The sequence below is a fragment of the Stylophora pistillata genome, chromosome 4 (assembly GCF_964205215.1).
Source record: "Stylophora pistillata chromosome 4, jaStyPist1.2, whole genome shotgun sequence".
NCBI lineage: Eukaryota > Metazoa > Cnidaria > Anthozoa > Scleractinia > Pocilloporidae > Stylophora > Stylophora pistillata.
Genome location: NC_142522.1, coordinates 5,138,558 through 5,156,173, shown reverse-complemented (window position 1 = coordinate 5,156,173; position 17,616 = coordinate 5,138,558). Strand labels below are relative to the sequence as shown.

At 37.7% G+C, this 17,616-nt stretch overlaps 1 protein-coding gene across 1 annotated transcript in view; it reads left to right on the top strand.

Moving 5' to 3' along the window:
- LOC148732105 (MAM and LDL-receptor class A domain-containing protein 2-like) overlaps positions 1–17,616 on the top strand; it is a 55,072-nt gene that overhangs the window by 2,137 nt on the left and 35,319 nt on the right. Inside the window, exons 2-14 of the mRNA XM_088756410.1 lie at positions 7,483–7,593; positions 8,399–8,527; positions 9,548–9,807; positions 10,131–10,254; positions 10,486–10,608; positions 11,157–11,416; positions 12,031–12,145; positions 13,119–13,241; positions 13,907–14,170; positions 14,379–14,465; positions 14,818–15,204; positions 15,440–15,874; positions 16,319–16,966. Of these exons, the coding sequence (XP_088612536.1) occupies positions 7,506–7,593; positions 8,399–8,527; positions 9,548–9,807; positions 10,131–10,254; positions 10,486–10,608; positions 11,157–11,416; positions 12,031–12,145; positions 13,119–13,241; positions 13,907–14,170; positions 14,379–14,465; positions 14,818–15,204; positions 15,440–15,874; positions 16,319–16,966 (3,043 nt within the window). The 5' untranslated portion in view covers positions 7,483–7,505. The remainder of the gene's footprint in view (positions 1–7,482; positions 7,594–8,398; positions 8,528–9,547; positions 9,808–10,130; positions 10,255–10,485; positions 10,609–11,156; positions 11,417–12,030; positions 12,146–13,118; positions 13,242–13,906; positions 14,171–14,378; positions 14,466–14,817; positions 15,205–15,439; positions 15,875–16,318; positions 16,967–17,616) is intronic.

Sequence of the window (17,616 nt, the reverse complement as noted above, 5' to 3'; positions counted from 1 at the left end):
GGAGAACCAATCGTTACTTAATCCACGAAAGCCATAGTGATCGAGTTTATCAAGCAAAATGTCGTGATCGACCGTGTCGAAAGCTTTTTTGAGATCAATGAATATTCCACAAGATAGCAATCGTTGATTCATGTTTGCCTGTATATCATTAACAATGTCCAATATTGCGTACTGGGTTGAATGCTCCTTACGAAAGCCGTATTGTGAGGAATACAAAAGTTCGTGTTTCTTTATGTAGCTCGCCAATCTGTTGTAAATCATTTTCTCGAATACTCTGTTAAAGTTTGAAAGTAAAGAGATAGGTCTGTAGTTGTTTGCGTCAGTATCATCGTCACTCTTAAATACTGGTGTAATTTTAGCAATTTTGAGTTGTGATGGATAAGTCTCTGATCTGATCGATGTATCAAGTAGCTAAAGGACAGGAGCTATGACGGTACTCGAACATTTTAATAATTTGGCTGTTGAGGAGTACAAACCATGAGACTTATCATTCGGTACAAGTGATATTTCTGACAGTAATTCTTCGGGTAAAACAGGTTGAAAAAGAGAAGGATAAAGTTGGAGATTTGCAATATCTGCTGTATATTTGCCGGTTCCTTAAAAGTCAAGAGGTGCCGGATCAAGTATGTAACAAGAGAATCATTTGTGTTGTTTTGCTGCCGTTGAGCTCCAATTCTTCCTTATCTCAACAACATTTTATGGAAGCTTCACGAGTAATACTTTATTGGCGTGCTGAGTGATCGCACTTTTGTCCTTCAGTGTTTGAGTGCTTCGTTAACGGGCTTTTAAACTTCTGCGACCACGGTAGCCTATCCACGTTTTCTGTTTTTTCTTTCTGGTATGCAATGGTCATTTTTTCCGCAAACCAAAGGTAGAGTGAAAATTCAAATTTTTTTATCGTGAATGGACTGAAAACGCCACCAGTATGAAATACTATGAACAATCTGTTTGAGTTTGGCTTTTTTTCAAATAATTACAAGCATAACATGGATGCTACATAATAGTTCTTTATCTAATGTGATTGGGAAATATTGGATACCTGCTAATTACTTTCCAACCACGCAAGAAACATCAGTCTAAGTTGAGTTTCATTAATTTTTCTCTAACTCGGTCTAAAAAACAAAAATCTACTCTAATCAGCATATTCCGACAAAAATAAAACTTTGGATGCTTGTTTCATTATAATTGATGCTGAATAAAGGGACAACTAGAACCTCAATGTCAACTCAGAAAACAGCCTGTGACGTCAGAAGGATGAACAAATCCCTTTTTACTGCATTTTTAGCCAAAGAAAAGTATCATGAAATTGGCATAACAACAACATTGCAACAAGTACACAGTCTAATGCCCTTTGATGATCTAAACGTCTAGAGTTCGTTCCATATTCTGAAAACACTTCCTTCTTAGAGTCATTCGATCTTAAAGAATGACGTAAAAATATTGTTTCGTTGCCCAACGACTCAATTTAACCATGTGAAGATTTCTTTTATAAACAGATAAAAGCTTCCTATGTTACTTATGGTATACTTCGACAAAAGTAAGCATACTCGTTGCTTTCTTTTTTCATTTTTCATTTGAAGGTCATGAATGCTTCGTGACTTCTCTTCATTTTCCTCTAAGTGCTTATAATACAGACCTGCAAAATATGGTTAGCTTGACTTTTATTCTTGCGATTCACAAACAGTCGACTTCTTTTCGGAATATTCTCGATTTGGACATTGAAATATTCTCAACTCTTGAAGTGCGATAAAGTTCTCTGGCAGGGTAGAAATTTTGACAAATTTCTCTCTCAAACTGATAATTTACCATTCGTGGCTAAAACGAGGCTTTAAACAACCAGGTGCCTTTAGAGGTAGTCTCTCTCACAGTCGTTTTTAGTCTCGTCACGCAACGCTCCTCCCCACAAACGGCTGCTCACATTCGAACAACATTCCTTTCCCTTTGTTGTCTTTGCAACTATGAGGTCACTGACATCGTTTCTTATGTGACCAATCAGAGTACAAAAGATTGTAATCAATATCGTTTTTCCCGCGTTTTCAAATTCTGCATTTGATCGTAGTTTCTTGATGGAGGAAACGCCGAAGAAGGTTTTGCTGTAGTCTCGTTTTTATTTAAACACTTACGCTGTCTTACAACATGCGCTTCATCGACGGCAATGGCACAGAGTTTTTTGGAATACACAGAGTTCGTCAGCATAAATCTCCAGCGTTCGTTCTTCAACCACGTTTCAGGGGATCCGTAAACTAAGGAATATTTGCCGCTTTCAACACGAGTGCGTTTACCATCCTCAAGTGAACTTATGTTAGCTGCTTTTAGCCCCAGCTCCTTCAAATGGGACACTTGGTCGTCCATAAGGCTTACCAATGGTGAGACCACGACGACGATATGACCAGGCTTTTATGAGGTAAGATCAAACACGAGTGGTAGTGTTTGATACAGGAGAGATTTCCCGAAACCAGTAGGAAGATTGACAAATACATCCTTTCTTTCCTCAACTATTTTCCTAATTCCAGTTTTTTGCTGCGCATCTAAGCTAGGAATTCAAAATGTATTACTAACAACATCAAACGCTTCTTCAAAGGTCGCCACTTTTAAAAGCTTTGAACTCCAAGATGAAACAAACAACATGATTGGTTAGATTACTTTGGCGCGCAGAGTTCTCGGCATATGTAATCCGAATGGTGATTGGTTGACGTAGTGGTAAGGAATGTTGTTCGAATGTGAGCAGCCGTTTGTGGGGAGGAGCGTTGCGTGACGAGACTAAAAACTGCAACGAGGGAGACTACTTTAGAGGCGTCTCGAACTTTTTTTCATTTTAGGATAATGAGTGACTCAGTGGAGTGCATTTAGCTAGCACATCTCCTCTAGAAGCTCCGGGGTTTTGCCGCTTTCATTGTGAAGGGGGACAGGGTCACGTTTTTCAATGAATTATGAGTCCCTTGTTCTAATTTTAAAAAAAAGGAAAAGTTTTCCAGTGAAATCGTATTTGCGGTTTTCCTGCGCGCGCCAGTCTATCGCGTCTTATATAAGTTAAAAATAATATTTCGAAATTTCCAGCACTTAGTAGTCATATGATGAAATGCTTACTGATGTTTATGACGCACGGGTGCTCATGACTTTCATGACGTGCACGGACGTTCATGCCCTACAGAACTCGACAAAAATATTTTCCCCTCCGGCCCTCCCACTCAGTGAATAGGTTCTTATTATTTTTATAAGTTATTATCAAATTGCTGTTAAGAGCAAATGCAAATACAAGTCGGGTCTGCATCATGTGACTCCTCGTATGACATTCGTAAATTCAACAAAATATTTGTAAGAGTCCAAATGATGGTCTTGTATCGTGAGGTTACTTTTAAATACCCATATAGTACATGTGTACATGTGGGGCCCTAAGTGCTCGAGGTTTGAGGTCTGAGGTCTGGAAAAGATCACACTTAAGCACGGTAGTGAAAAATTAAAAATTGATGTTGAATTTTCCGCTATCAGTCGATCGCTGGTAGCTATTTTAAGTTTCTGAACAGAATAAGAAAAGTGGTAAATTTTCAGCTCGGTAAAAAAAAGGGAGCTCTTTTGTCTAGTCACGAGTGCTGGACAAAGAAAAAAATTCTGGGGCCTGATATGGAATTGAAGGTCTGAAGTTCGATTCAACATGACTATTTTTTCTGTCCCTTGCTCGTGACATGATGAAAAACATCTTTTTCCGTGAGACGGGAAAATGTCATAAGACAGGCAAAGAAACACAAAATGCGCATATGCAAAATTGAACAAGTTTTACTTAAGAAAATGTATTACAGGGAAAATAAAAACTGCATTTTTCAAAACCAAGAAAACTTTCCCATTCATATATTTGTGCTTCATTTGAAACACTCAGTAATCGATGCTGTAACTTCCGGTCAACATTAATTATGACAGCTGCTGTTTATTTGATTATGCCGAACGCATCGTAAAATTGGAAACAGAATTGTGTTCATTATTCTTGCTCAGTGTCAGCAGGAAACTCATTATAGGATATCCCTCATGCACTGTTACGGAGTGGAAACGTCTGCTTAAAGGTTAGGACGCTCAACAAATGTTCTGAAATTTAGAAAATAGTGGCTTGGCAAGGATATCTTATCCTGTCGAAGTGAAGACGCATTTAGCGGGAAATTTACATTGCAGTTGATGTGGTTAATGGGAAAATTGGAGGTAGACTTAGAAAACCACCCATGTCGCCAAGGGATGGACAAATTACCTTTTACTGCATTCTTAATGAATTACGTAGCTAAAAATTGACACATGATTATATGTGTGAACCTCTAGAAGTCTTTCAAAAGTTTGAGAGCACTTCATTCATTCATTCGACGTCAAAAATCTTAGATAATGCGAATTATTTTTAAATAGGCGCAATCAAACTATGTAAGGATTTTCTTTAGAAATATATGACTACTTCTCCTCGTGTTTTACCATTTGAACTTCTAGTCGACGATCGTTGACTTCCGTAATGTACTGAAATTTACTAAGCACTAAACATCTGTTTTTGACTCCGTCGATACACAAACCTATTTTCTAATTAGCATTATGATATTTTGAGAGAAAAAAGCCTTCTGTTTCCTTTTTTCGCCTTTTTATAAGCAGATCATGAATGCTTCATGATTGCTCTTTATCTCATCAGAGCAGGAAATATTATATAAGTGCCATTTTTTCGTTAGTTTTATTTTCCAACCACGCAAGCAACATCTGTCTAAGTTGGCTTTCATTAACGACAGCGACAACTGTCTGTGTAAGTCCGCTACAGAAATATACGACAAACACACGTTAATAGCTTGGCCAGTGAATCGACGTCAAAAATCTTAAAGAATGGGAATTAATATCCAACAAAACTCCATAGAGTAAAAATAATGCTATAGACGAGTACAAATATCACGTGGTATTTGTACTCCAGAGAATCGGTTGGACAGGTTGTCTAGCATGGCGCAAGCGAAGAATTGGATGGAAGTTTCGAAAATAAAAATGGCGTACAATTTGAATCATATTTCTGACGACGAAGAGGCGGTATGGCTGGAAAATATAGATCCAAGTTTATTGAATGAATCGAACGAAGAAAAACAGACAAACAGGAGATTCCTTCATTTATTGAAGAAAATAGAAACAGCAAACCGACAACGCGCTAATTCCATGCCGCTTCGCATACTTCTGTCACGCAATACCCGTAAATAAATATCCGCGAAATTCGCCCGCACAGAATTAACAATTTGGCGTGTTGGAAAATAAATAACTTATTAGACGTTTTTTTGTGTAGTATCGCTGTGTATTTTTACTCGTTATTTTTATTTTGACTCGCACTACGGGCTCGTCAAAATACGGCACAACTCGTTAAAATACTCAGTAATACTACACAACATAACGTCTAATAAGATATATTTATTTTTAATAAGGCGCAATCTAACTATGTAAGGACTTTCTTTAAAAGTAGATGACTACCTCTCATCGCGTTTTACCATTTGAATTTCTAGTCGACGATCGTTGACTTCCTTAACTGTGCACTGAAATTGAATAAGCATTAAACATCTGTTTTTGACTCCGTCCATAAACGAACCTATTTTCTAATTGGCATATTCTGAGAGAAAAAAGCCTTCTGTTTCCTTTTTTCTCCTTTTAACAAGCAGATCATGAATGCTTCATGATTACTCTTTTTCTTATGAGAGCGGAAAATATTACATAAATGCTATTTTCGGTCAGCTTTATTTTCCAACCACGCAAGCAACATCTCTCTACGTTGGCTTTCATTAACGACAGCGACAACTGTCTGTGTAAGTCCGCTACAAAAATATACGACAAACGCACATTAATGGCTTGGCCAGTGATTGGTTCTGCTGTATATTTGCTGGTTCCTTAAACGTCAAGAGGTGCTGGCTCGAATATGTAACTAAAGAAGCATTTGTGTTGTTTTGCTGCCGTTGAGCTCCAATTCTTCCTTATCTCAACAACATTTTATGGAAGCTTCACGAGTAATACTTTATTGACGTGCTGTGATCGCACTTTTGTCATTCAGTGTTTGACTGCTTCGTTGACGGGCTTTTAAACTTCTGCGACCACGGTAGTCTATCCATGTTTACTGTTTTATTTTTTTGGTAAACAAAAGTCTTTCTTACCGTAAACCAAAGGTAGAAAGAAAATTCCAATTTTTGATCTGTACTCTGATCGTGAATAGACTGAAAACGCCACCAGTATGAAATACTATGAACAATCTGTCTGAGTTTGGCTTTCAAAGTTCTTTTGCTCCGGCTACAAATAAACGCGTATTCTAATTGGCATGTTCTGACAGAATATACATAGTTGACTTCTCGAATTATCACAAGCATAACATGGATGCTACATAATAGTTCTTTATCTAATGTGATTGGGAAATATTGGATACCTGCTAATTACTTTCCAACCACGCAAGAAACATCCGTTTAACTTGTTTCATTATAGTTGATGCTAAATAAAGGGACAACTAGAGCCCCAAAGTAAACTTAGATAACAGCCTGTGACGTCGGAGCGATGAAAGAAATCACTTTTTACTGCATTTTTAGCCAAGAAAAGTATCCGAAGCAATGTTTTAAAATCAAAATTTAAAGGATAGGGAAGCAGGTTCTGGCACCCAAAACAAGTCCTTTTTGTTTCTGTAGCTGATAGTTTTATTCCATCATTTTCAAAACTTTTGAAATCGCCATCTTAAAAGAAAACATAACAGCTTTACGGGTCCGTTAAGTTACCGGAACCTTCGAGAAACGGGCCCCTGGCCTACGTTCACTCCGACTACAAACAAACACATGACTTATGGCTTACCTCAAAAATAAACTTACTGCTTGTTTATTTATTTATTTATTTATTTATTTATTTTTTTTCATTTTGCACTTGAAGGTCATGAATGCTTCGTGACTTCTCTTCATTTTCCACTGAGTGCTTATAATACAGACCTGCAAAATTGTGGTTAGCTTGACTTTTGTTCTTGTGATTCACAAACAGTCGACTCCTTTTCGGAATATTCTCGATTTGGACATCGAAATATTCTCAACTCTTGAAGTGCGATAAGATTCTCTATAAGATTAAAAATTTTGAAAGATTTCTCTCTCAAACTGATAATTGACTATTCGTGGCTAAAAGCAGGCTTTAAACGAACAAGTGCCTTTAGAAGCGTCCCGAGCTTTTTTTATTTTAGGGTAAATAGGAGTGCATTCAGCTTGCGCATTTCTTCTAGAAGCTCCGGGGTTTTGTATGTTTTATTGTGGAGGGGGACAGCAGGGGGGCGGGAGCCCGGGAGAACAGGGACGGGAGAGGGTGGGAAGTGGGAGAACAGGGACGGGAGAGGATGGGAAGCGGGAGCAGAAATTTTTAAGACATTCGTTTGTTGTTTATCACTGCTTATCGGGCATCCAGTCAAATATAAAATCATAATGATAATCGACTGAAAGGAAATTTAAAGTATTCTTATCATCGTTCTTCTCAACTTTCTAGACAGTGCGCAGTTCAAGATTACTATGTTCACGTTTCTCCAAGCATTCTCGCTATGGTTTTTGACGCATGTGCTTCTTGCAACAAATGGTGTCTCTTCGCAAAACCTCACTGGTAAATATCCCATTTGGGAATTAAAACAGTCTTGATATAGCAAATAAGTTGATAAGTTGTCTATGCCTTTCATTTTACATCAAAGGTTATATTCGTTACAGCACTTTCGTTTTAGTTTTTTAGTTTGAATCTAGGCATTGTTAAATGCAGCTGCCTGCTCTTTGGAATGGTCGTATAAACGGTTTTTTTTCAAAATGCGTCCGAAAATGTTTTGGTTCCACCAAACCTATCATCCGAAACGGCACTCCCGTAAAATGGATTTGGTGTTTGTGAGCATTCCAATATTTTTAAGTGTTTGTTTGTAACAGGTAGTGTCTTCAGACATTGAATTTACGATGTATATGCCATTCTTTACTGCCCCACAGTTTATCCCGTCTTTTGTTTTTCTTCAATTTTCGTTTAATATTCGTAACTAAAACAATTCGTTCAAAAGGTGACATTCAACTTGTTATCAATATCTGGAATCTGTTAATAACAAGTACACATCACCTCGAATATTATGGATTCTGTCTGTTGTTTTAATTCCATTTATCTTCTCTTTTTTCATGGAATTTGACTTTTTTGGAGCGTACAAACCTTGTTTAAAAACTAGCCATTTCGTAACTCGTTGAAGATGTTACTCAAAATGGGCTTATGAACAAGATTACCAAAACACGTATGCTCGGTTGGTTTGGATGTTTTATCGCGACTTGAAAACCACTGATATGAGGATAGTGAACGACGAGCCCCTAATACACCAATATAACTTGGTTAAAAGTGGTGTCATTCCAATACAACTTAAATTCAGTACCCTTTTTCTTTCTAGGAAACTGCTCCTTTGATCACAAAACACTGTGTAACTGGCGGAATGAAAGGAGAGAGGATCATTTTGATTGGCTCCTCCGGCAAGGAGCTACTCCTAGTTTTGACACAGGACCAAGCAGCGACCACTCAGGTACGTAGAGAATGGTGACACCCCAAAATCAATTTTATTAAGTTCAAGAAACACAAGAGAAACATGATGTCATCTGACATCCAAATCAAATGGTTGAAAAGCTGATGAGATAGTTGAGATGCAAAGCTGAAATGCTTCTTTTCAAGTTAGAATTGGCACTCGATTCCCGGTTTGATACACACGCATGCAATAAACACCAAACCAACATAGGATCTTTCTTTCTTTATCTTTTTCCTATTCTTTGAGGCGTTCTTATATCTAAGCGGTCAGCTGAAATCATTACGTGAAGAAATTGCCTAAGTATTGTGCGATCATAGCTTAACGAATAATGTTATCTCAATTTGGATAACGAGCACGTGGCAATTAAAGAACAATAAGAAAAGTAAAAAACTAGCTATAAGTTTCGCTTTAAGTCACAACTACGAGTTAACGTAATCACAAAATAACTTGTTGCTTACCAACCTTCGCGGGTCTTGATTACTTTATCGAAGATTACGGTATAACTCGTCTTCTATTTAAAAATCGATCTTGATTACACGAGGTCTTATCCTGACCTGAAACGCTAACTATAATTTTCTGTCTAAAACTAATCACGGAGGCGTTTATCAAACCAGAAAATCTTTCGCAGCTTCTCTCGGAAGCGGTATTATTCAGCTCAAGCGGTTACAAAGGTACTTTATGTTGTTAGGCAGCAGTGTCAATCGCGGAACATCGAGGTTACGCGCTATCATAGTGTTTTTTTTTCCTTATAAACCTTTGGGCTCGCATTTAATGCATCTCACATTGAATGCAGGTAACTTACACCTAGAATAGGGACATTGATAAAATTTAAAGCGGAATTTTATGCCAAGATTTGTGAAAAATTTCAGAAACCAAAAATGCTTTCTTAATCGTATAGGAACATTCAAATCCATGACCTTTTAATTTTTTCAGAGGTAACGCCAAATAACTTGTTAACGTTGGACGCCCACAGTCAAAGTCTATATTTCCAAGTTAACGTTCAACTAAATTTTCTTTCAGGAAATGGCTGGTACATTTACATAGAAACTTCACTTCCACGTAGATATCACGAGAGGGCCAAGTTATACAGTCCTTGGATGAGAGGCATCCAGCGTTTAACGTTTTTCTACTCCATGTACGGCAGAGCCATTGAGAGTCTGTCTGTATATGTTAAAAATCAGATGGGAATAGAATTGAGGGCATGGAGCCGTCATGGAGGCAAATTATCCAACGGCTGGACTGAGGGCTGCACGACCTTGAATTACAGCGGAAGTTACCAGGTAGCGAGGCAAATCTCATTTAATAAATTATACCATGTAGTATGGAAAAAGAAATCTCCTGAAGGATCAAAGATAATTTATTTTTGGAGTGCTGTTACATGTTATTTGACCATTCTATTCATAGTCACCCATAAGTCTAATTTTTTTGCCATACCACTTCCTAACAAATCATTCGAATAAACATCAAGCATCTTTATTAACCCTCGTCACTTTCAAATCCCGCAAAGTCTTCACTTATTTCCTTGTCCTCCTAACTCGCTATATAAATTAGTCAACTACCCTTTTAAATTTTTTACTCTGACATATATATTATTTTTATTCAGGTCATAATTGAGGGTATGGCAGGCGTAAGTTACACTGCTGATATCGCAATTGATGATATTAGTTTTAGCACGAATCTAACGTGCGTCTCCCCTGAGAATATCACGTCAGTTGGGGCATTTGAAGGTACGTAAGGAAGATAAATCTCAGGTAAATTTTTATAACTTGATACAAATTTTTTTCTCAAACGTCTTCAGTTCAGTAAGCGAAGCGTTTCTAAGAAATATATATGCGATTTTGGTATAAGTCACCCCGCGAGATGTAACCGTTCTTAATTTCTGGTCATACAAATAACGTTCCATTTTATTGTTTCGCTGATGTTTCCGTCCTTCTTTTAAAAAGTGTTTGAAATTCTAGCAAACTGTACTTTTGATGAGGGTTACTGCGGATGGCGTAATCTTTACGCAGACCCAATGGATTGGATACTGAGAGGAGATGGAACATCAAACAGAGGGACTGGACCGAGCGAAGACCACACGAGTAAGTAGTTGATTGCAAACAATTTCTAGCCAAGAACGGCAAAGGAATTAGGAATTTAACGATGATCGAAAAGCTACCTATGGCTCAAAAACACCTTTTCTTCCGCTCTAACCCATCCCTGGTATTCTGACTGATAATTGTTCTTCAGCAGGAAACATTTCCTGGGAATTTTCCCCGAATACTCCATTCTCCAAAGTTGACTCTGCCGACTTCCTTTTCAAATTATCTCCGTTTACCAATCGATAAATGATTATGAACTTTACCGCTACTGGTTAAGCTTTGAATGACAGGATGGCATGTTGCTAATTTAACTATTTATCCGCCCTCCATTTAATGTATTTACTGAGTAGGTAAAACAGTTTTTGCATTTTGAGCAATATCTGAACCGAATTCTACCATCTGCTCGCCGCTTTAGAGTAACTTTCCTCCACTTTAAGCTTAAAGCTAAGGCAAGGGTCGCTGTTGTAAATTAACTACAATAATGTCCTTAATTTTTTTTCTTGCGGCTGCTTATCAATGCATGTAACTATTCGCACATATCTTTACAGGAGGTGGAAGATACATCCACATCAATGCGTCACATCCAGCAACACAAAATCAGTTCGCAGAGCTGCTAAGTCCTTTCATCTGGGGACCAAAATGTTTACACTTCTTTTATCACATGTATGGAATACACATAGGAAGACTTCATGTCTTCACGAGGGCCGCCGGACAACAGCAATATTACCTGATTTGGCAAAGGAAAGAAAACCAAGGAAATAAGTGGAGAAAGGCCGTTGTTGATATACCTTATGTGGGCGAGTTTCAGGTAAGATTTATCTCATGGATTCAATAGATTCTACTCTAGTGGAATGAGTTTCTCGACAGAAACTATTTCCTCTGCAACCTTACATTCCCAGCCTCCTCTACCCTTGACATCACTCGATGATCCTGGTAAGTTTATGACACCCATCCACAGAAACTAAGAAGAAAAAGCATCAACCAGAATTCGGCTGAGGTCAATCAACTTTTCGTATAATTTTGGCCAGGTTTATTCGTGACAGTCTAGTCAGGAAATTATAAGTTAGATGTCAGTGCTACAGCTTCAAACCGAAAACTAATCAGAAGAAAATCAAGAACGGTCGAAAGGGAAATAGATGGGCAAACTAAAGAAATTTACTCGAAATAATAAAATTTATATATCGTGCCAGCGTTTCCACGTTTCTTTCAATTGTCAAGAAGAGTTTATGGGCTATCGAGGAGTAGAAATTGTCCTTGTTTTTTTTTTTCGGGCGTTCTTGTAAAAACAAGTGTACGTCCAGACAAATTGAAATAATAATAACACCGAATCAAATGTAATGCCAATACGCATAAATCGCAGTAGTCTACGAGACCAAAAATGCTAAGAATAAATGAAAAATATCTCTTACAACATTTTTGCAGGTAATACTGCAAGGAGTCGTTGGCCAGAGTTACCAAGGAGACATTGCAGTCGATGATGTGATATTGACGGATGGAATGTGTGTAAATCAAACCGAAACCTCAAGCGATCAGTCAGGTACATATCTGCTGAACAATTTCTTTTACAATAACTTGCAGCACTGCTTAGTTGATTTTCTTGGTGAGTTTCTGTGGTATCTTTAAACATTCACATTCGTTTTTCCATAATTCTCCGATTAAAGACATTGCTCTCCATTTCACTCCCTTGTGAATCTTTGATTATAATTTGAGGTCGAACTGACGTCAAGATATATCCGTTATAAACCAAGCTTATTCAGTCAAGATGGCTGGATATCAGCCGAGTTCTTTTTTGGCATTTTTATGGACCGAGGTCCATAAAAGGACCTTTTATGGACCTTTTATGGACCGAGGTCCATTTATGTATCGAGGTCCATAAAAATAAGAAAAAAGAACGAGGTCAAGGTGACTGGATATTAATCCAGTCATCTTGACCGAACAAGCTTAGTTCATAAAGGATTTCTTATATCGCTAAAAGATTTTGCTTTAATAAGAATTAGGAATGATTTGTTTATTTCGAGAGCCTGAAGAGAAAGCCACCTGTGTTTGTAGCACAACAAACTCATGAGAGTCGTTTTCGTTTCTTTGTTTTGACTACTTTCTGCCACTTTTTGCGTTTCCATCGCAAAAATTGTCCAGAATTACGAACGTAGTTCTAGTTCTATTTTTTTTTTCATGTGCGGGATCAATGTGGGCAATCCTGAGCGGGAAAGATGGGCCCATCTCTCCCGCTCGGGTAGCCAATCAGAACACAGGATTCGCTTCATCTTGCCCACGGGCGCTGCGAGCGATATAATAAAATGAATTATGACTCATTTGTATTTTATTATGTCTCGCTATTCCATTTTTTGCTTGTTTGTTTGTTTGTTTCTTGTTGTTGTTGTTTTGTTTTTGTTTGTTTTTTTAATGTTCTTTTCCATTTTTTAGTGTTTACGTTTTGAAAATGTCTAATACAAAACTATACCACAATTGAATCACCAACAATTCTTATCTGTTTCTTTGTTCTCTTTTAGGAAATTGCAGCTTTGATTTCCATTTTTGCTGGTGGAAGCCGGATGCAAAGGCAACTTTTCAATGGTCAATTGGAATGTCCACTCCAAGCGTTAAAACTGGGCCAAGAGCTGATCATACATCAGGTAATGCTGTGAAAAGTGATAAAAAAAATATATTTGCTTCTTTTGATTTTACTTTTGCCATACTAAAGAACCTAGTTTAAGATGACATTATGTCTAAATGTGTTAAATAAAAGGCAAGAAAAAACAGCTAACCATCAAAAGTTATGCTATTTTGCTACTTAAACTGACTCACATCAGCTTGCATCGAACAAAACCAAAGTTCACCAACGCTGTCATCCGGAGGCTACTAGAAAACCCTTTAATCATCTCTCAAAAAAAATTATGTTCTTTTACAAAATTTTAAAAAATTCGAAAACGATAAAAGCAGATTTCGCTTGTGAAGGAGAGCACAAATGGTTTATAATGACATTTGAAGAAGTTCCAACTTGAAGACAAAAGTGAAGAAGGTCTCCTTGCGAAGAAAATAAGGGTTTGAGTAACAAGAAACAAACAGGGAATTTGTACCTACGAAACTTTATCTTTTTAATCATCTCTCTTAGTTCTATATCATTATCGCGTATGACAAACTGTGCTTGCTCTTTGCGTGATCCGGTTTTTCTTTCGGTTTTGAAACGTGAAGGTTTTACTAGAGAGACAAGTAAGAAACTTAATCTGAAAGAACGATGTCATAAAGCGGGTCAAGATGTCATCAGATCCTTTTTCATCATCTTATTTTCCAAACATAGGATCTGGGAAGTTTATTTATATTGAGGCTTCGGCTCCTAGACGCCATGGAGACACAGCAAGGCTTGAAAGTCCATGGATGCAGGGACCACAATGCATGACATTTTACTATCACATGTTTGGTTCCACCATGAGCTGTGTTGTTATCTACGTACAGAGCCATAAGGAAAACAGAATTAAACCGGTTTGGCTTCAGTCTGAGGATCGAGGAGATCAATGGATACGCGAGCAAATTAATCTCAACGAGACAAGACGGTATAAAGTAGGTGTATCGGAAGTTAAAAACGTTTTTATAATTTTACAACCACGTAAATAACTCTATATAGATCAGTGTTGAACAATTCCCAGCATTTTTGCCTTTCATTTACTAAGTACCATGAGTTTCCTCATCGATGACGTACCCCGCAAGACTGATACTTTACAGAAGTGCTGGTAGCGAGGCACGATTTTACCTCGATTGTCTTCTTTAGGTAGTCATAGATGGTATCAGAGGCAGAAGTTATTATGGAGATGCAGCACTTGACGACCTCACCTTCCAAAGGGGAACTTGTCTCCAAAAAGGTGCATCTCTGTCCCATTTAAATAATGCATTGGGTTCGTCATTTCAGTTTTGAGTTTTACTTTGCATTATTAAGCGAATATGTCTTAAATGGCTATATTGATATGACCTAACCCTCTTAAAGACATATCTTTGTCCTCTTTTTTAAAATAGTTTTGTGTTTCTAGTCACTTAAGCAATCTTAGGCTGCCTTTTTTTATCGTCAGCCAGGTGTATATCTTCCAAATATCAAAACATCTGAATTTATGTAGTTTTTCCTTCCCTCTCTATCTTACCTTTGCAATTAAACTTGTTCTCCACCTTTTACATAATCTTGTATCATATGATTTCTTATCTTACCTGTCTCATTTCTAGAATCAAAAACCTTTTACGTCTCTTCCTACAAGGGCCAGACCTTTCGAATAGGTTTGCAGCCCTCCGACCACAGCCTTTACTCCGAGGAATTTCGATTCACTCTGGAAAGACCTCGGGGAAATCTGGAAGAGAAGCCATACTTTATCTACCCTGCAGTGTCAAAGGAAAAAAGTTTCTTCACACCAAAGTTGGATGTTGTTGATTACACAAGCTTTCCACTAGATGTTGTTGTCCTAAGCAGTGACGCAGAGAAAAACTCTCGAAAGATTTATATGATTGATAGAGGTCCGCATGGTCAGATGATGAGTCTTAATAATCACCGAAATGACAGTTGCTGTGGGAGAAAAACTGTATTCTCCTTTTATGCTCTTAATGTTTCTAAACCAGGTGAGAATGCAAAAGAAGATGACACTCGCAAAGGGTTTTTTTTCTGCTCGAACGCCGTAGACTGAAAAAACCTAACCAGTGGTTGTAAAGCTCATTCATGAAGCCATCTTCTAGAGCAGATAAGGGAAAGGAACCTTTTAGATGAGCGATGGTGACATAAATAAGAAACCAATGTCTGATAATTGATGTCTTTCGCACTGTACCGTAGAAATGAAACTCAGGTCTTATTTTTTAGGCGATAATATAACCTTTGGATGCGAACCTGGCTGGTACAGAGCTGGTACTTCGTGTTTTCTGTTCTATTTAACATCAACCTTTAAGTGGAGTGACGCACGGAACTTTTGCCACCAATCCAACGCCGACCTTGCTGTCTTCAATGACGAGTCAACGATGGACGCCGTAGCCAATAGAATGAGAGAACTAAAATTTGACATTCACGGTGGAATTCATCTTGGATTGACCACTCAGGTCACTGATTGGGTCTGGATAGATGGACAGATGGTTTCTGACACGAATAATCTCTGGGGCCCGGGAGAACCGAGTGGACATGGAAAATGTGGGTCTTTCTACAATGGGATAAGATCGTCTTCAGACTGGGTTGGTTATGGATGGCGATGGAACGATCAACCGTGCAATAGTTTGAAAGGGTACATCTGTGAACAGCCACTTGGTATGATGACCAGCGATACGTTTTAAAATTCAAAATCTATCCAATAAAGAGTATTTCAGTTCCCCAAATAAAAACGTCTTTATGGTAATAATTTTTGGTTGATTCCAGAGTAACACTATGAAAAGTTCAATGTTTAATTGTAATTTGATACCGAGTTTGAGTCCTCTTCGCGTTGATTTCGAGTATGGTATTCCATTCTGAGATAATGCTCAAGAGCCTCAGGTTGTACAAGTTGCTGAGATATCTGTCCTTGAATAAGATATTAGACATTAGCAAGAAATACGAACATGTAGACAGAATGAGTTCTAAGGTAGAGCATACGTACCTTACCTGATTGCTCTGTTTCCAAAATGTTTTACCGACTATACTAAACGTATTAAATACAATTGTCCTTCGACAATCATGAGAAAAAAATTTTAATAATCGTTATTTTTTTTCTTTTAGATGTTCCTATGCCAGTGGCATTTTTTACTCTGAGGGGTGCAAATGGAACGGTGGACTTGAGTCCAAATGGAACCACTGAAGCTAAGTCTAATAAAATTACGTTTGCGCCTGGTCCTTGGAAAAATCAAAATGGCTCCTTCTTCTTCAGTGGTCTAAATGACAGTTTCGTGCACCTTAAAAATAACGGAGAACTTGACACAAGGTTCTCTACTAGTATTTTTGCTTGGGTGTATCTTCAAAACTCCACTGGGTATATTTACAAATATGAAACAGTTAATGGATTTTCCACTTCCTCGCTGATGGTGGTTCATCAATCACTTGGTGTTCAAGTGACATACATGGATAGGAAAACTTCAAAGGAATATTTTCTCTACAAGAAAAACATTTTGAACTCAGACATATGGAACTTTATTGGAACAACGTACGATTACCACACAGGGATTGCAACTATTTTTGTCAATAATAGCGTAGTCACCCAAAAAGTTCTCAAAGTAAAAATGGAACTAGGTACTGCTTCAGAAGTGCTGATTGGAGGTTCGACCAGATCGAATAAGTTTTTTCGTGGCAGGATATCCTGTTTACAGGTGTACGATCAGGCATTATCTGTGGACCAAATAATCAAAGTCAAGTCAAGGTGTAATCAAACTGGTGAGTTGTTGAATACTTCTACTCACAAATCAATGAGTAATGGCATTTAAAACGTTTCTATTGCTTAAAATGCTAAAAAGCCCCAATCTTTCTGCTGAATATATCTACATGCCTCGAATGCAAATATATCCTTAAAAACTAAAACTGCTGAAAAACCTTCAAAAGTACTGATTTATAGGTCTTTAAAGAGACCTTTCGCTGACCAAAGGGTTCACCCTGTATAAATAACAATTACTAACCAGAGGACTTTATAGAGCCTTGGTACAGTCGAACCTCGATTATCCGCACTCGTCGGGACCTCCGTAAATAGTCCGGATAATCGAGAGTCCGGATAATCGAAAATATGAATATTAATGAGATAGAAATGTAAACAAAAGGTATACAGCAAAGAAAACATCATTTTAATTGTGATAGCTATACAGCCTGTATGTATTTACAAATAACGCATCCGAATATTTCTTTGTCTCGTCGCACTTGCGAATTTTGAAAAGCGCACAGGATAATACGCTGTTTCAACAGTCTTTTGAAAGGATTATTGGCCTTTTTGCAACTCTAAGTTTTCAAGATCACAACTAACTAATATTCATGAAAATAATTGGGAACAGAGAAAAAAGTCCGGATAATCGAATAGTCCGGATAATCGAATAGTC